This window comes from Gossypium arboreum, chromosome 5, assembly GCF_025698485.1.
Source record: "Gossypium arboreum isolate Shixiya-1 chromosome 5, ASM2569848v2, whole genome shotgun sequence".
Lineage (NCBI taxonomy): Eukaryota > Viridiplantae > Streptophyta > Magnoliopsida > Malvales > Malvaceae > Gossypium > Gossypium arboreum.
This window is the reverse complement of record NC_069074.1, coordinates 14,883,808-14,903,904: the sequence shown is the minus strand read 5'-3', so window position 1 is coordinate 14,903,904 and position 20,097 is coordinate 14,883,808. Positions and strand designations below refer to the sequence as shown.

At 33.8% G+C, this 20,097-nt stretch overlaps 3 protein-coding genes across 4 annotated transcripts; 2 read left to right on the top strand and 1 right to left on the bottom strand.

The window, feature by feature from the left end:
* Positions 1-2,658: 2,658 nt before the first annotated feature.
* LOC108453767 (tRNA wybutosine-synthesizing protein 2/3/4) lies at positions 2,659-8,599 on the top strand. The gene is made up of 9 exons (XM_017752057.2): positions 2,659-3,505; positions 3,635-4,083; positions 4,283-5,443; positions 5,601-5,730; positions 6,100-6,335; positions 6,836-6,971; positions 7,371-7,447; positions 8,002-8,108; positions 8,206-8,599. Exons 1-9 carry the CDS (start codon positions 2,780-2,782, stop codon positions 8,304-8,306), a joined length of 3,123 nt encoding a protein of 1,040 aa, XP_017607546.1. The 5' UTR covers positions 2,659-2,779; the 3' UTR covers positions 8,307-8,599.
* Positions 8,600-11,091: 2,492 nt separating this feature from the next.
* Positions 11,092-13,161, top strand: LOC108453239 (peroxidase 42). The gene is made up of 4 exons (XM_017751233.2): positions 11,092-11,543; positions 11,650-11,838; positions 12,163-12,328; positions 12,458-13,161. The coding sequence occupies exons 1-4, from the start codon at positions 11,310-11,312 to the stop codon at positions 12,865-12,867; spliced, it is 999 nt and encodes a 332-aa protein (XP_017606722.1). The 5' UTR covers positions 11,092-11,309; the 3' UTR covers positions 12,868-13,161.
* Positions 13,162-16,951: 3,790 nt separating this feature from the next.
* Positions 16,952-18,393, bottom strand: LOC108450094 (uncharacterized). Of its 2 annotated transcripts, none has more exons than XM_017747553.2 (2): positions 18,247-18,393; positions 16,952-18,143 (listed from the first exon to the last, which is right to left on the bottom strand). In XM_017747553.2, exon 2 carries the CDS (start codon positions 17,807-17,809, stop codon positions 17,150-17,152), a length of 660 nt encoding a protein of 219 aa, XP_017603042.1. In that variant the 5' UTR covers positions 17,810-18,143; positions 18,247-18,393; the 3' UTR covers positions 16,952-17,149. The 2 variants fall into 2 exon arrangements, with proteins under 2 accessions (XP_017603042.1, XP_017603043.1); XM_017747554.2 differs by having other exon boundaries at positions 16,952-18,140.
* Positions 18,394-20,097: the final 1,704 nt, after the last annotated feature.

Here is a 20,097-nt window from a genome sequence, read left to right as displayed (position 1 = left end):
TCTATTAATAAAAATCTATTAAATAACCAATATTTATTTAACATTTGTATCCATTTATATCCTTACATTTGTCACACTTTTATTTATTCATCACATAAAAAATCATATCATATAATATAATTATTTAATTAATAAATATCTTTTACTAAATAATAAATATATATTTAATATCAAATACATGTATTACAAATGTATGGATTTTATTAATACATTTGTATCAAATCGTATCCACACATTTGTCTTTATTTAATTTATTTAATAATATAATATCAATTCAATAATAATAACATTAATATTTACTTAAATAATAAGTAAATACATACATGTTTTACAAATGTATTTACAATAATTATTACACATGTGATTATTTTTATTTTATTATTTTTTCCATACACTTGTATCAAATTATCACTATATACTTGTCTTTCTTTTATTTATTTCATAATATAATAATTTAACATCAATTAAATAATAATGACTATAATAATAAATAAATTAATTAATCTAAGAAAATCCTAGATTCTTCCATCTTTTGCCGCCTAAATTCATACACTAGGTATAATTCCCTATTTGGTCCTTTTATTTTCTTTTAATCTAAATTTAACTTTCATCCTTTATTCAATTTAGTCATTTTTCCTAATTACTCTTAATTAAGCTAAATTCACTTAATTAAAGCCTAGTTAATTACTCAATTAACTTCGTAATTATTTTTCATAAATATTTTTTAATCCATTTTTTTAGAAACAGAGACCCGAAAATATATTTTTCCTATAACCTTAAAGTTCAGGTCGTTACAGGACCCAATTGTAAAAGTCCAAAATCTTAGAAATTTTAAGGAGAAAGCAATAATTAAACTTACATGAAGCTAGAGTATGAAAACTATCTTGAACCATCTTCCATGGATGTTTTTCAGATGATGAAAATGAAGAGAAAATGAAGAGAATTCTAGATATTCCAATTTGGTCCCATTTTTATTTAGCTAATTTTGGCAATTTTCTAATTTTTCCCTTATTTCACCGATTTCCTGATTTTTTCAGCTATTGCAGCCCAAAATATCTCCTTTGGGCTTATTTGCACTTTAGTTCATTCCTCATTTGAAAATTGAGCTATTTAATCCTTCTAGCAACTTTTACATATTTTTCAATTTAGTCCTTTTTATTTAATTAATCACCCAAAAGTCAAAATTTTCTAACGAAAATTTAATACTACCTTATTGACACTCTGTAAATATTTATAAAAATATTTATGGCTCGGTTTATAACATCGAGATCTCAATACTTTTTTTTCTCAATTTATTGACCAAATAAATCTTTATAAAAACAATTTACTATTTCAAAAATCTTTTAAAAGCTACATTTGGCTCATGAATATTAAATAATATAATCTACGAGTTCATTTGTCGGATTTGATGGTCTCGAACCACTATTTTCGACATCGCTAATTCACATAATCATTTTAATCGATATAGTTAAAGATTCTAATTATTTTGACTAACTAATGTCATTATAAAAGTACATGATCAAATTATGTCAAATTAAATTACAATCACTAAATCCCAAATATGAGCATAGTAGAGATTGAAACTGCAATTTTATCATTATATTATAATTGCTAAACAAGTTGTTATCAATTAGGCCAAATATATTAGCCAACCTGAATTTTAATAACACTTATTCAAATTCATTATGTCAAAATAAATTCTCATCGAATAGCATTTTTAAAACTAATATAACAAAATTTAATAAAATAACTAATGATGTTAGCTATCTGAACCAACTCATATTGTTATAAAATACGGAATCAAATTATGCCAAATTAAAATATAAAAATAAATTTCAAGTGTTATTATAATTGATGAATCAAAATTGAAATTATACCATTATAATTATAATGAAAAAAAATTGAATTAAAGGGACTGAACGCGTGTTAGGAGGAAGGCAATTACATAGAGTTATTAGTATGGTTGCCACCCACAATTCGCGTTCTGTTAAGTATTTATTTATTTTATTATATTATAGAATGAAATTTTAAATGTTGCATTATACTTCTAAGTTATTGTATTATTCATACCTTGGAATTTAATTTTTGTATTTTTATTTTTAAGATTTTAGTCTCTTTATTTTTAAATTTAAAATTTTAAGTTTATTTGTTAACACAATTAAAATACTTTAATTCAACTTGTTGGTATGGCATTTTGAAATTAACAAAAGAAATACTTACTTGATATCCCGGACATGAATTTAATAGAGAATTTTAACAATGTTAACAAATTTTAAAAATTTGCATAAGCATTTCAAACTGAATAAAGTATTTAAGCTTACTAATGACATTTTAATCTGAATAAAAGTATAGAAATTAAATCTCAAATTTGAGTGTAGTATAGGTATCAAAACTAAAATTTAACTATTTTTATATAATCTAAAAAATAGAGGATTAGAATAAAAATTTCACCATTATATTATTATGTATAAAAGGAAGAAGAAAAGGCCCTAAGGCCTTGCTTTTATGTTTAGTAATATAGATAAAAAAACCCAACTATTGTCTCTACTGTCAAAAAGAAAATGGCTCGAGTCCATGGCCCATCCATGAATCAAAAAAATGAAAGTCTGAATCACTTCATTAGTACTGCGTAAAGCTCAAAGCCCATAAATTAATGAAAATCTCCAAAATTATCCATTACCTTTCTCTTTATTCCTACCCTTTGAATCTAAGATTTAGCAAAGGGTTTTTGGAGCCGAAAGAAAGAAGAAAACAGTGAAAGAGGTGGCTGAAAAATAAAATGGACTTTGACAAGAGGAAGGCATCGACGTTAGCTTCACTGAGCTCCAATGAAGCAGATAAATCACCCAAAGGCTCTTTAGACACACCCATCATTCCTCTCATCAACGTCCTCAACAACCACCTTTCTTACTTCACCACCAGTTCCTGCTCTGGCCGTATCTCTATCCTTTCCCAACCAAAACCCAATCCCAGCTCCAATAATCCCACCAAAAAGAAAGCCCGAGGAGGCACCTGGCTCTTCATCACGCACGACACGGCTGATCCGGACTCGGTCATCTCCCTACTCTTCTCTGACTCGACTAAGTTGATTCAAGACAGTGAGTTGGTCTTTCGATTCGAGCCTCTCATCATTGCCGTTGAGTGTAGAGACTTAATTTCAGCTCAGAGTTTGGTTTCTTTGGCGATTGCTTGTGGGTTCAGAGAGTCTGGGATTACAAGCGTCAGCAAGAGAGTGATAGTGGGGATACGGTGCTCGATACGGTTGGAGGTGCCTTTGGGGGATACCCAGAAGATTATGGTGTCTGAAGATTACTTGAGGTTTCTTGTTGGGGTTGCTAATGAGAAAATGGAAGCTAATTGGAAGAGAACTGAAGGGTTTCTTAGATCATTTCGAAAAAGTCAGGATGGAACATTGGAAAACGCGACTGGTTCAAAGTGTAGTGTGAGTGGCGGTGATTGTAATGAAGGTCAAGATGGTTTGGAGAGAAGTTTTGTAGATTCTCAAGTTGGTAAATTTTGTTTTACTATGATTTTACAATTATTTCATATGAACCCCGAGCTTTGTGATTATAATGAGCTTTTATATTTATGATTGAGGATTTAATTTTGAGCTATTTCACGTATGCGCTTGCAGAACATCGTTCCTAGCGAAAAAGCAAGATTTTCTCGTGAATCATTGGTGGAAACTGAAGGAATTCCCGGCTGCAGTTTATCTATTAGTCAGATGGTAATTGCTGGTGAACCTATAGAGAGACTGTTCCTTTGGGGCCATTCTACTTGTACCTTAGAAAGCACAAACAAAGCTGAAGTTCTTATATTTGGTGGCTTTGGGGGCAGTGGAAGACATGCGAGAAGAGATGACTCTTTTCTCCTTGATCCATTGCATGGGACATTGAGAGAAATCAATGTGGCGGGCCGTCCATCACCTCGCCTGGGTCACACTGCTTCTTTAATCGGAGATTGCATGTATGTTATTGGAGGCAGGGCTGATCCTACGAACAAACTGAGCGAGGTATGGATTCTCAATACGTTAAAGAACGAATGGAGGCTACTAGATCGTACTGGCAGCGCTTTTCCTCCAAGGTACTCATATCTTGCTGTTCTGCCTCTCCAGTTAGTTTCACTGGGTTAAATATATGTTATAAAAAAACATTATCTGTGTAAATCCCTCCGTGAACATGCTATGAATGTACATTAATGTCTGTATCTACTGTTTCTTTCCCCGCCTCAGCCGGCATCTCATTTTAGTTCTTAATTTGTAGTCTGTATGTATCTTGCACAGGCATCGGCATGCGGCTGCTGCAGTAGGATCAAAGATTTATGTCTTTGGTGGCCTTAATAACGAAACAATCTCTTCATCATTGCATGTTCTTGACACCAATACACTGCAATGGGAAGAACTAATTGTCCACGGTGAACGGCCATGTGCTCGTCATTCTCACTCAATGGTGGCATATGGATCTAAGTTATTCATGTTTGGAGGGTACTATGGAGAGGCTCTTGGGGACTTGTACAGTTTTGATACTCTAACATGTTCATGGAAAGTAGAAAAGGTAGGAGGAAGAAGCCCATATGCTAGGTTCTCCCACTCCATGTTTGTCTACAAGTATTTTATTGGAATAATTGGAGGTTGTCCTGTTACACAACATTGTCAAGAGTTGACAGTACTAGATATGCGAAGCCTAGTCTGGAAGCATGTGACCCTCAGTTCAATGGATAAAGAACTTTTTGTGCGTTCCACAGCCAATGTTGTTCGTGATGATCTTATTATGGTTGGTGGTGGAGCAGCTTGTTATGCTTTTGGAACCAAGTTTAGTGAGCCTATGAAAATCAACTTGTTTCCTTTATTATCTCTAGATGATCATGACAGTTCTCGAAAGCTCGGTGAAAATGAAGTTAATAAGGAAGAGGAAGGTATGATGGAAAATGGGAATGTTCTTTTACAAGCTCCACATGTTGGAACTGGTTCACCTCAACATCCTGAAATGCAAAGCTTAAATCTTGAGAACCAGACAGGACAGATAGATGCTTCGAGTTGGGTTGTAAAACTTGAAAAAAAAAATTCAAAATTAGGAAAGGACATATTGAAGAAGTTTGGATGGTTAGATCTAGAGAGAAAAGTTTATGCACAAGAGGATGGTTTGTTCATCTCTTTCCCTGTGACCGAGAAGTTTTGTGCTATCTTCTCAGAAGACAGATTTGAAGTTTTGAGTGATCATCATCCATCTAAACCATTTAGAGCTGAAGGTTCACTCTTAAATGACATGTCCTCCTCAGTAGCTCTGGACATTCTTAAGGAATATGGTGCTACTAAGCTTCCAGATGAGCTTGTTCAAAAAAGAAAAGCTTGTAAATCTCCCTTAAAAATAATGACTGAAGCTGTTGCCTCTTTGATTAGGCAAAAGGGGTTATCAGATAAACTTCTGGAGCAGCTACCAAACAGGTTTGTTTCACTACTTCACTTCATTGTTTGCTTATTCCAGTTTCAATTCTGTGAAATTTTTTGAGTTAGATTGAGAGTTTCAGTGGCTAGCTTTGGTTTTCTTTGTGTACCTGCGCATGCAATATCCTCACTATTTTAACATCTTCGACTAGTTCAGGTGGGAACGGATTGGTGATATTGTTGTGCTACCGATTTCATCCTTCGGGGACCCAATATGGAATTCAATTGGAGAGGAGCTTTGGCCCATTATTGCCAAATCCCTTAATACTTGTCGCCTTGCACGGCAGGTAAGATATATGGATGAATCATATCTTAGCTGCTATATTGACTGATAATTCTTTCTTTTTGTTCAAAAACTTCTTGTCTTATGCTGATTCAGTCTAATACCGTAAAATGATATTTTTTGTCTCTAGTTAGTTGGTCAGTATGTCCAATTTTTATATGGAAGGCAAAGTTAAGATTTCAAGAAAATTGACTTTGAAGGTTTTAATTTGTTTAACTGTTGTTTCCAATTTGTTTTAGGAGTAACGAGTTGAATTAAATTAGTTGTTTATTTTTAGACAAAGAGTCAATAATTAAGAATCTCAGGGGTACCATTCGTCATATTATGTATGCCACTCATGGACTTATTGAATTAATTTCTATAATTTGTCAAGGGCCGGGTCACTGCAAATGGTACAAGGGACAGTACTTTGGAGATTCTTGTAGGAGATAATGGCTGGGTTGATCATCGTGAAAATGGGATTCTATATTCTTTTGATGCTACCAAGTGCATGTTCTCTTGGGGCAATCTTTCTGAGAAAATCCGTATGGCCAGTTCAGATTGTACAGATGCAGTCATCGTGGATCTGTTTGCTGGAATTGGATATTTTGTATTGCCCTTCCTTGTTAGGTATGCTCTAATTATGATTTTTATGCCTTTCAAAATTTTCTCCAAATCTCAAGTATTTTCAGCTCTCTCTGTCACACACACATTACGTGCAGATGTAAATACTTGCTAACTTGGTTTTTGTGACCTTTGACTAGAAGCAGACTTCTTTTTCCCACTAAAAAAATTGTTAGATAATGTTGTTGGTCTGACAATTACCATATCATCCTTCGCATCTGTACTGGTCTGTAGTTTGTTGTAATTGGTGTTAGATTTAAGGATTTTGAATTAATGGTATGACACTTGTCATTTTATGGGCTATGTGGAGGATAAGGATTTCTTGTGTCATTCCACCATCGTGTTGTTAACAGGAATTACACGTTTTGATGGGGAATTATAAGTTAGTGTATGGAGATTTTTTATTATCTCTTCAATTTTCAACCTGCTGACTTTTAATTTTACTGATTATTTTGTCTTTTCTGTTATGTTGATGCCTTTTTTGAATTGTAATGCTAATCAATCAGGGCGAAAGCAAAGTTAGTCTATGCTTGTGAATGGAATCCTTATGCCATTGAGGCTCTTAAACGTAATCTTGAAGCCAATTCTGTCTCTGATCGTTGTATCGTACTTGAAGGGGATAATCGGATTACAGCACCCAAGGTACATTGGCATGCTTAATATCCGCATTGACACTGTAAACATTTATACCCTTGGAATACAAGGACAAGGCAGCATATTTATCTATATATGCTTTTTTCATAAAGGAGAATATTTGGTACACTGCCAGTGGAGTTTTTAAACTACATGGACAGGGTTAGGGGGTTGGCAAGTGTCCTATAGGAGTATAGTAAATTATTAAAAAATATATATATTTAAAAAAAAAAAGACACATGTCCATTTTTTGAGGCTGCTTGTGAAATAAAGAAAGTACACTGCCAGTGTACCAAATACTCACCCTTTCATGAAATAGACTGAAAATAACATATTGCCATGGCAACTTGAGCCTTAAGTACCAAAAGAAACTGTATTGATTGATTCCTATTGATTATTTTCCTATAGGGAGTGGCAGATCGAGTTTGTCTCGGTCTTCTTCCATCAAGTGAGGGTAGCTGGCTTACTGCTGTGAGGGCATTAAGGTGCTTTGCTCTGGTGTTATTACTTGTGTTTCATTTCATGTCACCTTGCCTAATATCAAATTCATTACTTGTTTCCAGTTTAAAATCCGAATTCAATGATAAATTAGAAGAAAAAGAGTTGTAGGGTTATTCTTTGAAACTTTTTCTGTGATTTGTTGCTTCTCCCCCGGCTTGCAATAGTTTTCTCAAGCAAAAGTCCACTACCATTCACCTTCAATGTGCAGATGAACTTGGTCTTGGATAATATTCATGGTTTCTTTACAACATCTCCTAGACATGCGTATAGTTTAAATATTTGCTCTGGTTCTGAATTTTTATTTGGTTGATTACTCCATTTCTGGACTCTGGAAGAACTGTCTAGCGAGGCTTCAGTTATATTGATAGCAGTTTTGCTAGTATCTCCTTGCGAGATCTTAAACTTGTCGCACTTTTAGACCCCAATATACGTATTGCTTTTTTCGTTTAAGGAACTCATGGGGGAAGTCCGTGCATTCTTCTTTCTCTCTTTCTCCCATTGTTTGTGGTCACATTTAATGATGGTACTAAAAATGCAGGAGTAACGGTGGGATATTGCATGTCCACGGGAATGTGAAGGACACCGAGGTGGAATTGTGGGCTAACCATGTTTCAAAATCGATATCTGAAATTGCAAGATCCGAGGGTATGACTTTCTGAGCTTATACAACGTACATGTACATGTTGGGGTTCATGTTTTATTTAAGAAAAAGCCAGTTTAAAGTGATTAATGTTGGGTGCAGGCCATCGTTGGGAAGTTACGATCGATCATGTGGAGAAAGTGAAATGGTATGCCCCACACATCCGCCATCTTGTTGCTGATGTTAAATGCAGACAGATCTAGGATGAAATTGTTTCATGACGGTTAGTGTCTGCATCTCTTGGGAAATAATTCGAGGGGGCAAAGATGCGAGTGCGGATCCATACGGGTGGGTTATATGGTAACCCATTTATCCATTAATGCCCTATTTAAGTTGTCTGTGTCTGCCCAACCTGCTCGTTACTCTTTTATTCACCCAAAGCCCGAATAACTCTTTGATGAGAGGAAGCTTGTGACCCATAGAACTCGGCCCATCATACAGCAATTTAGTGAAATTAAAAGATCTTCTACATACTTCTTTTAAATTCATATAAAAAGACTCCGTTAGTCCATTTTATGTTTGAAGTGATTCATTAACGTTACGAGATTAAAAGTCAACAACTGGTAGTTCCGACGAAAAAGTGGCAAAAGCTTGAAACAAAGGCGCGTGGGCATCACTCATCAGTCGTCACAACAGTAGCCATTATTACTCTGCATATAATGAAAGCATGCATCAATGCAATAGGTACATGAATGCATAAAAGTAGGTAAGTAAAAATGAATGGTTAAGCGAAGTTCATTCTGAAGAAATTTTATTCACTTTCGTGTTATTCTTTTTACTGTAATTACTCAAAATGTTTACCCTGGGAAGGTTACAAAATGTCGTGTTCACGCATACAAGGTTAGGACCCAGAACATATTTTGTTCCCTATTTCATTTGTTAATATTATTTTTCAGCTGCCATGATGATTCATCACTTGGGGGGGTTCACCGTTCACGTTTATCCATATATACAAACAAGTGATATGAAAGTGTCGGTGGTCCATCCTACCTCTTGGTTGAGCTCCCCCGATTTCTCGCATCTACCCTTCATGCTGTAGTGCTGTAAAGCAAAACAATAGTGGGTTACAAAAGGGCATTGCTGGCAACATGAAAAAGCCCTACTACGTCACGGAAATGCATTTGCTTCTGCACTTTGCCTAAAGCCTCCAAACTCTCTTATTATTATTATTGAATTCTAGAGAATCCAATTTAATCAAGCTAAATGTGACAGTGACAATAACTTTTAGCTTTGTCGTCTTAGATTTCAATAATGTATTGCCAATTGCCATTAACAATAAATGTTTAAAATAAACTTGCTAGAAAAATGTAAGTGGGTCCATTGTTTGAATGGGAGAGATGTCCCCCCACCAAAATAAAAGGGCAAATGTCTGTGAGTGGTAGGCTAGTGGGCTGCTTCTTCTTCATCCAAGATCTGAATAAATTTGTTAGCTTTCCTTTCTTCAATTTTGGATTGGATTAGCAATTCCTACACGCTATCCGATGCATAATAAATACCCCACTTTTTAAGTGAAGGGTATTCTTTTTCCAAATTAATGATAAAAATGGATTTAAACTGTAACAAAGTATATACAGTCCAAGTTTTGGCTAGACCTAGAAGCTTATATCTAAGGCACTGTATTATTACATTATTGCTGCCTATATTCATTAACCCATAGTTTGTTTTGCCTCTAGTATTTTGTTTTCGTCCCATTCATGTCTTTAATGAAATTGCATTTAACCATCCCATTCATCTCATCTAAAATGAAATAAATTTTTATTAACCAGCTAATCATTATTTATTATCTCAAAATAATTTTTCCATTTCTTTTTATACCATGTCTCATACATGCTTACACCATATCTTTAAGAATGATCACCTACAATAATTATTACTTCTATTAAAGGTACATTCCATAACCCTTTTTATGTATTTATTTGTCACTTAATTAAACCTTCAAATTTATACTATTTATCCCCAAATTATTAAATGCGTGCACAAAAATGTTGAAACCGATAGGCATGTGCAAGTTCAAAGTTCAATGCTTTTTACGCATTTAAAATTTGAGAAACCTGAACGCATTCTAGCCTTCTTCCTCCAGATCCCGCTTTGCAATTAATAATAGGGTAAACTACGTCAAAACTTTACTAAATTTTCAAAAATTTCTTTTCATTCAAAACTATTAGCCTTCTCTGTTTGTACTACCTACACCAATCAAAAATTCTCATTCTCTAATATATTTTAACTTTTTTCATAAAACGACCTTAAATATTACAAATTTATGAATTAAAGTCTAAACAATTTTTTTCTTCGACCTCCAACATTGATAATCTGATCGACTTAGATATAAGTTATTTTCATCTACTTGTTGACGAGTATAGATCCCATTATATCAATCATTGAATCGTTACTTGAAGCTCGCTAATTAGACTTTAAAAATTTAATAGAATTATTTAAATGAAACTTTTAAATAATTTAATGACTATTTTATAATTTTTTAAAATTAATGATTAAAACATAAATTTATTAATAATTTAATCACCTTAGATATCAAAAGAATACTGCTAGTGGTAATAAATTATATACTTTTGATTACAACAGTCAAACTTAAATCTTATATCCTCTTCAGAGAATTTAGAAAAAAAATTTACCTGAATCACATTTGAGATTGAAATCATTGATTTTGTTTCAACATTTTAGCATGCTTTACATTGGGAAGGCTAAAGGCTTTAGTACTGATTATGGAAAGAACAAATGTGGTATTAGAGAGACAAATAATACTAACAGTAACGTCCCCTCCAACATCATCATTCAACAACAAAACAGGATAAATTTACTAGAAATGTTTCAAAAATCTTCTAGGTACCTGCCTTTAAAAGGTAAACTTGATTCTGACAAGGGACCCTAATCTTACAGCTTTATTCCATGATCCTCCATTATACACCGTTGGATCAACTGGCTTCGGATCTCTATCCCTCTCTATCAGTCATTTCTCTTAGTTTTGTCATTTTCCGTTGTTAACTCTCACAGGTGTTACTGTGTACTCACTCATAGACTAAAAAAGAGTGACCTTTAGCAATAAATACTGGAGTGTAGTTAATGGCAAGTGTATAAAAATATTAGTAACTGTAATTTTTTTATACCAGATCTGTTACACTCTGAATTATTTAAGCAGCACGTCACAAGGGATCTAGAGCAAGGTTAGTGACCTTGGGTTGAGTGTAGAGATGAGGAAAATCATGGGTGCCAAAGTTCTCTTCTTCTTTGCTTTGCTTTCCTTTTCAGCTGTCTCGGCATTTGCACAGGATGAGGAAGACCAAGGTCTTGTTATGAACTTCTACAAGGATTCTTGTCCTCAGGCTGAAGACATTATCAAGGAGCAAGTTAAGCTACTGTACAAGCGACACAAAAACACTGCTTTTTCTTGGCTGAGAAACATTTTCCATGACTGTGCTGTCCAGGTATATATTTCTATGAATCTATACGCTACAGTGTTTTTTCAACTACTTTACACTATTTTCTTGTTCTTGATAGTTACAAGTACTGTTTTTTCATTTTTTGGAGTAGTCATGTGATGCTTCACTGCTGCTGGACTCCACAAGAAGGAGCTTGTCTGAGAAGGAGACAGACAGGAGCTTTGGCCTAAGGAATTTCAGGTACATTGAGACCATCAAAGAAGCTGTAGAAAGGGAATGTCCTGGAGTTGTTTCTTGTGCTGATATCCTTGTTCTGTCTGCTAGGGAAGGCATCGTTTCGGTAAAAATTTCTTTCCACCTCTCTTTAGATTACTCTTCCTCCATTCAAATTTAATTAAAACTACACTTCTATGTGCTTACTTGAGAGTTCCTTATTGCACTAAATCAGTAAGATTAGTGGGGTTTCGTTTGCTTAATCTACTACTAACCTTTGCTTTCCCAGTCCTTTGAGGTTTCAGTTTCAGTTTCATGTGCTTAGATCCTATTTTAACTGTAATAAATACTTAAAATTCCTGGATGCATATCTTAATTTTGTGAATTACTAAGTTTAGCTTAGCTTAGCTTGTCAGTCAAGTAAAAGTAACCCCTAATTCACTTGTTTCAGTTGGGAGGCCCTTACATTCCTCTCAAAACTGGAAGAAGAGACGGTAGAAGGAGCAGAGCAGATGTTGTGGAGGAGTATCTTCCGGACCACAATGAGACCATCTCTGGCGTTCTTGACAGGTTTGCCGCCATGGGTATTGACACCCCTGGAGTCGTTGCTCTCCTAGGTACTCCTTTTCCATCTTTACATCAGTATCAGTAAATGCAAGTGACTAACTGACTATGTGAGTGAACATTATGGAGATTATATTTCTAGCATCTTTTTGGCTCTAAGTTTCCTATTTTGTGCAAAACAGGAGCTCACAGTGTCGGCAGAACTCACTGTGTGAAGCTGGTGCATCGTTTGTACCCAGAGGTTGACCCTGCCCTCAACCCCGACCATGTTCCACACATACTCCATAAATGCCCTGATCAAATCCCAGACCCCAAGGCCGTCCAGTATGTGAGAAACGACCGTGGGACACCCATGGTTTTGGATAACAACTACTACAGGAACATACTGGACAACAAGGGTTTGTTGATTGTGGATCACCAACTGGCGTACGACAAAAGGACCAGACCTTATGTGAAGAAAATGGCCAAGAGCCAAGACTATTTCTTCAAGGAGTTCTCAAGGGCCATTACTCTCCTCTCTGAGAACAATCCTCTCACTGGTAGCAAGGGTGAGATCAGGAAGCAATGCAATCTTGCAAACAAGCTTCACTAAAATGCCTCGCCAAAGAGAAAGCCGAGTGTGGCCGAATAAAATGTTTGTTTACTCAGTTTCTTTTCCAAGAGACGAGTTTGTTAATGTGCAGTGAGTAATGGTGCAATGGTACTGGTTTGTAACGATCGATCCATTGCATTTTTCTTTTAGCATAAGCCAGGTTGCCTTCTCTTGATGTTGGTCATGGGCTTGGTGGATGTAGGGATGGATGTAATATATGTATGTAAGGATGGTGTTGACTGTGTATGATGCATGAATTTCAATGATTTAAAAGTTATGATGATTCGTGCATAATCCCTTCCTTCTCCATTACGATGCAATACTATGAGCAATATTATTGTATTTGGGTCAATTTAATGAAAAAGACCCCGTCCCAACGACAACAATAAATGAAATAGACTCTGGCTCTCCAGGTGTCCACCAAATTATAAAAGATTCCAGCTAACGGTGGGATATTAAAACAGGTTGAATCTACGGTGATTTGAGAAAAAAAATCATTTCTATGCATGTTATATATGTGGTCCTGAGTTTCACTCAATAAAAGCTATACTTACATATGAATTATCAAAAAGTTAGGGGGACAAACGCTCCATCTTATGGAGCAGACATTGATAGCGGTGGCTATTAAATATATCATTCAATTTGTTCATCTACTATATAAATATTTAAAGTAAGGGATTATTAACAACTTGAGCTTTCTCTATTCTTACTCGTTTGCAATTGGGCCATAGGGTGGTGTCATTGGTATAAGATGCACAGTATGCACAGTATGCACAATATGTAAGATATTTCAATCCTCGGATACCTTGTTTATGTTCGGTTTTCTTTAATGGGTTTTTCTGTTTGGTTGTGGGCGGAGCTTGAATCAGGTAATCAGGCCCAAAAGCTCTTCCATTTCTTTTTCAGTTTCTCACCCTTCAGCTTTTGCTATCCCATGGAGATAAATAGCCTATCATTTTGCTGATATGGATCCTCAAATTACAAGCCTAAAAAGATAAAAGAGGGTAAAGGGGTCACTGACGATGACTCATTGAGTGAGCCCAGATTGTTGCAAATTTCAAAGATTTCCTCTTCAGTTTGCTATATTTGACAACCCAAACTTTTTATGTATAAACCAAAAGAGCTTTTATTTCCTGATGATGTTTTTGGGTTCAGAAAATAACATTGGAAATCTTAATAAGCAATCAACTAGGGAAGGGAAGAACCGAAGAAGTTGTGGAGATAGAAAAAGAGATTTGGTTCTTGTTTTCAAAGTCATGTCGGATTGCATGGATCACACAAAATGAGAATCAAAGAACAAAAGAACATTAACCAATAACCCATCGTCACCAACCATGGGCCCTCAAAATAAAAAATCCAAAACAACAGAAAAGATAGAGGGAGTGAAATGAATGGAGGGAATGGTTTCGATCTAAAACAAATTTGATACAGCCATCCAAGGGAGACTTGAAAGCCATATTCTTCCAAAAAGGCACCATTCAAGCATCATCCATCCATTCTACACACACTCACATATTGGTTTCATCTTTGACAACAAAACCTACATTGTCTTTTGGGTAAGTGTTCAATTGAATTGAGTGAAAAAATTTCGAGTTAATCAAATTAACGAGTCTTATTTTATCATCCTAACTCGATTTAAATTTTTTTCGAATCGAGTCGAGTCGAATTGAGTTAAATTGTTAGAGTTACATTAAAAAAAATTAGACATGTCAATTAAAAAAAAACTTGTTATAGTATAACTAATTTCATGTTAAAACACATCAACTTAAAGCCATATATATTTGAAAAAAATTCAAGCAAAATAATAAAAAATAATTTATTTTAGTATGGTAAACTTGAATAATTAATTGACTTATTTAGATCATAAAATTATTAATTTAAAAAATATTAAAATTTTAACTTTCTTTATATATTTTTAGAATTTTTAAAATATAAAATTTAGAATTTTATAAATATTTAGAATTTTAAAATTATTTAGAATTTTTAAAATTATTTTTTGTAATTTTTGTTGAAAGAGACAAATTTGATTATTTTTAAAATTGACAGAGATTAAGGGGTATTTCCATTAATTTTTTATTCGAATTGTAAAATCTAACTCGACTCGAACTTAATTCGAGTTGACTCGAATAACTCGAACAACATGATTTGATTAACTTAAAATTTGATTTTTTTCAATTTTTTCAAATCGAATCGAGTTTTGCTCAACCCTCTCCCTCTCTCCTTTGTTGTCGAATTCTGTCATCAAAAATCAAATTTGTTCTTTCTCTCTCTGTAATTTTTTCAATATATCTTGACTAAGATAGTAAATCAAGATGTGCAAGGTCAATTTATTAATAACAAAAATTAGATACAGAAGCATACTTAAATCCATTAATATCTTACCTTTGATTCTTGTAATTTTGGTCTTTTAAATTACCGCACAAATATATTAGAAAAAAGTTTTTTTTTTTTTTGAAATGAGACAAAGTAAATTTCTCTTTTCTAAAGTAAAGTTACATATGTATAATTTAAAACTACAACCTTGATATATATTTTTGCCCATTAATCTTAACTTTTAATCAACTCATTATTAATTAAACATTAATTACTAAAATATCTATGTATATTTATTTTGTACTTATTAATTTAAAGCTAAATGAGTGATATTATAATACATTACTTACATGTTTGGCAGCTCTGGATTTTTATTAGGTTTGAGTGAATTAAAGGGTATCTTATATGTGCTTAGGAACTGTTCAGCTACAAAGGATGTTTGGTCACAGGTCATTCTATTAAATTACCATGGTGCGTTTTTTTCAACCAATCTCTAAGACTGACTTGTTTCTAATTTGCAAAATGTTTCATTGTTGAATATAAGAGGGGTTAGTTGGTCATTTTTTTTTATTTGCTTGTGTGGCAAATATGGAAAAACATAAATCTCTTCATTTTCCAAGGTGTATCTTGGAGTTCTTTTGAGATTGTTAAAATCTCGTATAGTTGAGCAAAATAATACATATAAGTTCATAAATATACTCGAATCAGTCACCATGAAGATAATCCTTGTTAGTTTTTGTCAGGAAATTGGGTCCATTAAAATTTAGTTGGAGAAGTAAAATTGGACTCTGGATTAGGCAATGTTGGGGAGTGTTGTGGAATGAAGCTGAAGAGTGGATTATTGGGTATAATGGGTATGTGGGAAAATGTTCAATATTTAACACTAAATTATGGGGTATCTTGGATGGTTTAGCCTTTCTCCAACGACAAGGATATAAAAAAGTTGTAATATATTTTGATTGTTTGCAGGCAATTAAAGGTATCCAAAATAGTGCATTAGTGGAATCAAACTCTGGTTTGATTAGATGGATTCATCAGATTTAGTCGCATGTAAAGCATTGAAGTCCAAGACATGTTTTTAGAAAAAATATCTGAATAATTGATTGCTTAGCCAAAATAACGAATTAGAAATTTAATCCTCCGCCAGTAGATAGTATTTGTGATCAATTCATTTTAGTTTAATTTTAATCTTTTTTCAAAAAAAAAAAAAAGAAAAAAAAAGGGGTATGATCTGTTCATGTGAGTGTAACCAGACAGAAGTTTGAAAGCGAAGGCAAACTAATATTCTTAATATATATTATATACTGTGAAAAACCTTTATATTCTCTTTAGAAATCATTGTTTATAAAATATCAGTTATTAAAAATAAAATTATCAAATATTATTTTCCTTACTCACTGTAACATAATCTAATATATAATGCTTGAAAAATCCATCATTATTTAAAAGGAATCATTCCTTTAAATATACAATAGGATTATAAACCTTATTCTTGAATTATTTTAATGTTTAGAGTTGAATTTCATTAATTTACGTAATCAAAATAATATTTAAAATTTATTAAATTTATATTTGGATGCGTGTAAATGATTTCAGATGAGAAGCATATTTTGGAAGGACCTAAACAGTATGCTTTGAAATTAAAAGCATATTTTGGTAAAGAACGAGTTGAGTAAGTGTAACATAGCATTAGGATTGCCCTTGCTCTGAAATGGAAAATCTTGTCCAATTATGTTTTCCTCGTCAATTTAAGAGAAAATGGAAATGCACATTTAACTTCCAAATTCCAATCCAATAACAGAATATCTTTTTTAAGACACCTCAATACAAAATCCTGCTTGAGCTCCCTCGCCACTAAGTTGACTCACCTGTGTCGACTCAGCCGAATCATTGCTCAATTAAAAAAAAAAAAATAATGATGTAGTTGCCTAATCAATCATATTCAAGCTGCTTTTGGCTAACAAATTGGTTAGCCATCGAACCCGGTCCGGCTCCATACTGCATCCCTGACCCGCCTCATGTCTCTGCCCTTGAGGGTCCGACCCACGCCTTCGAAAACCGAAGCCCCGCCAGATTTCTTACTCCGAGCGTACTCACGCGCTAAGTATTCGTGTGGTGGCACCATCTCCGATTCAGCGTCATCCAACCCATCGTCCGAGTCGTGTATCCACTCCACCGAGTTAACCCGATAAATCTTACTCCAGTCAGGCACGTTCACTGGAGCTGACGTGGCCATATGGTGCCCACGTGGCGAAGCAGCGGCCGCCACGCCGTCATGGCCACGAAACTGATGCACGATCCTAGGCTTCGTCGAAGCAGAACCCTCGAAAGCCAAGGACAGCCCACCAACGTGACGGTCACCCCGAGGAATTAGACGACGACCCTCCCTCATGTCGAAGTTCCCATTCCCGTTACTCTCCGCATCAGCGTGTGGACTCCACTGGCTCCGAGAATTTTCGACACTCCCGCCGTCTTCTCGGTCTGCGACGTTACCAACCATCGACCAAACATCTTCCTCACCAAGCTCCGCTTCTTCATTGACGACACTGTCCCCTTGGCTGTGCCCGTAACCATAATTTCCAAGCAACCGTTCGCTTCTGCTGGTGGTCAACCGCCGGCCTTTCGCCATCAAACAACCAAATACTATTAAATAACCAAAATCAATAGATCAACGACAAAAAAGAAAAGGAAAAAAAAAGGAAAAATGAAAATTAAAAATCTACACTAAGAGAAGAAAGGAGAACAGAGGGAGGGTGAATATCAAAGGGAGTCCATTAGAGAGGAGACTCAAACATAAGGAGGCCTAGAACGGGAAGCTGTGAATATATAGCATTTGGGGAATGGGATTTTCATTTCGTGTGAATTTGGACTTCATTTTGTCTTCATTTCATCTCTCCATTCCCACTACCACCAATCAGATCAACGGTGAGAATATAGAAGATGCCAATATTAACACGAAACTGCTGCAACAAAAGAAATAATAATAAAACTGAGAGAGAAGAAGAGTTGGAACGATTTGTTCAAACAAATACTTCTTACAGTATTAGAAAGCAATAAAATATCAACCTTTATCAGATGGAGTATTAGTGATGCAATATCTGTTTTTTGTTTAAAAAATTTATAATCTACTTCCAGCTATTTCATTTGATAGATTAATATATATTTTTATACCAAATAATGGTACATCCACTACTATAAAAGTGGGTGTAAGAAGGAAAACTAGTAGTAATGTAAGAACATTCTTTATTTGGATTTCCTTACAATTACGTAACACGACTAACATCTGGTAAAAATTGAACTATTTCTTGAATTCTCTATTTTTAAATTTAACTAGTAAAAATTATTTTTAAATATTTTCGAGAATCAAAGCTGCCATTGTTGTCACTCGTAGTCATATATTGTGTTTGTAATACCTCTGGTTAAAGTTTAACACGAGGATATTATGTTATATTTAAAGAAATATTTACCATAAAAAATAGTAAAGTTAGTAAACAATTTTATTTGTTTCTTAAAATATTAATTAACTTTTCCATTTTTTTCTTTATATGTACTGTTATTACAAATTATATTTTTAAATCTCGTTTTGTCAACTAAGTTAGTTTCAGAGTCACACTAATTTAATTAAAATTTATTAATAATAAAATAAAATCTTACATAACTAACTAATAAGTTTATTTTATACACAAACATTGTTAAATTCGTTAAGTAAATAAGCATGTAGTACAGTAGTAGGCTCACAGTTTTCTAGATAAAGATTCAAATGACGTTGATTAATATATCCACGTCAGATTTCCTAACTAGTGGATCCCACCTTGACTACGTCAATTTTCCATCTAAGAAAATGGGTCCCGCACACGTGGCGGCTTACATCCAACTTCTTTCAACACGTATATCTCCGACTTAATTTGGGTCCCACTAATCACGTCCAAATCACGCCACGTAGCAAATGACTATTTAAAGTAAAGGATTAATTTATTATTTGAAGCTTCATCTTGTTAACTTTTTCCAAATTAAGGTTTGAAATTTTTTAATATTTAAATTTAATAATTATTTTCATTTCTTCTATAAGTTTATTTTTTTTAATTTAGAACTTGACATTGAAATTTTAAATAAAAAATTAAAATCTTAATATGAAAACATATGTAAAATTTAAGACCTAACTTAAATAAAATATATTTTAACCCCAATATGAGAATAAGTACTAAATTCAAGATTTAATTTGATATAACCCTAAAATAAAATGCTTGGGATGTTGCGAGACGAAACTTATGATGGTAGTGGACAAAAATTAAATCTAATCACTTTTGTTGGTCCCTTCCATTATTAATGGTTTAGGAGAGGTAAAATAAGTTAAGGATATATTATATTTTCTTATAACTATTTTTTTCCAATGTGGGCGGTTTAAAGGTTAATCTAGTCCCACTTGTGGGTGAGGGTTAAGAAAAGCAAAGTCTCTCTTCTGTGATTGGCACTTTGAGCGGTTGAGAATACAAATATACGATGGGTGGGTCCCTTTTGTTGATTCTACAATTTGATTGTCGGTTTCTTTTGTAAGTCCCTTTCTTGATCGGTATAAGTTATTGAAGAATGAAAACATCGTAACCATTTTAAGCATCATAAACCTAATAAATCAAAATGTTGTGGTCTATCTAAAAGCCCCTGAATCCACCGGTTCTACCCAAAATTGAAATTCTTTTTAATGCTTACATTTATATTATTTAATCCGATTAAGTTTTAACTTAGAGGTACGTGAATGTAATTATTATTATCACAATTTTAAAGACATGAGATTTACGAATGATTTAAGTTTTTTTCTTTTCCAAAATAATTTTATTGTTTTTGTAAAAACTAAATTTGCATATAATTTATAATTCTATGAAAGATGTACAATTAACTAGCAAGAAATTGCGGAATAGA

What these genes read in the sequence shown, in the direction of transcription:
- LOC108453767 (XM_017752057.2), top strand. Translation starts at nt 2,780, where the DNA reads ATGGACTTTGACAAGAGGAAGGCATCGACGTTAGCTTCACTGAGCTCC. An exon ending in GAAGTTTTGTAGATTCTCAA is followed by an intron (nt 3,506 to 3,634) that starts GTTGGTAAATTT and finishes ATGCGCTTGCAG; the next exon opens with AACATCGTTCCTAGCGAAAA. An exon ending in GTATTGCCCTTCCTTGTTAG is followed by an intron (nt 6,336 to 6,835) that starts GTATGCTCTAAT and finishes CTAATCAATCAG; the next exon opens with GGCGAAAGCAAAGTTAGTCT.
- LOC108453239 (XM_017751233.2), top strand. Translation starts at nt 11,310, where the DNA reads ATGAGGAAAATCATGGGTGCCAAAGTTCTCTTCTTCTTTGCTTTGCTT. An exon ending in CTAGGGAAGGCATCGTTTCG is followed by an intron (nt 11,839 to 12,162) that starts GTAAAAATTTCT and finishes CACTTGTTTCAG; the next exon opens with TTGGGAGGCCCTTACATTCC. An exon ending in TGGAGTCGTTGCTCTCCTAG is followed by an intron (nt 12,329 to 12,457) that starts GTACTCCTTTTC and finishes TGTGCAAAACAG; the next exon opens with GAGCTCACAGTGTCGGCAGA.
- LOC108450094 (XM_017747553.2), bottom strand. Translation starts at nt 17,809, where the DNA reads ATGGCGAAAGGCCGGCGGTTGACCACCAGCAGAAGCGAACGGTTGCTT.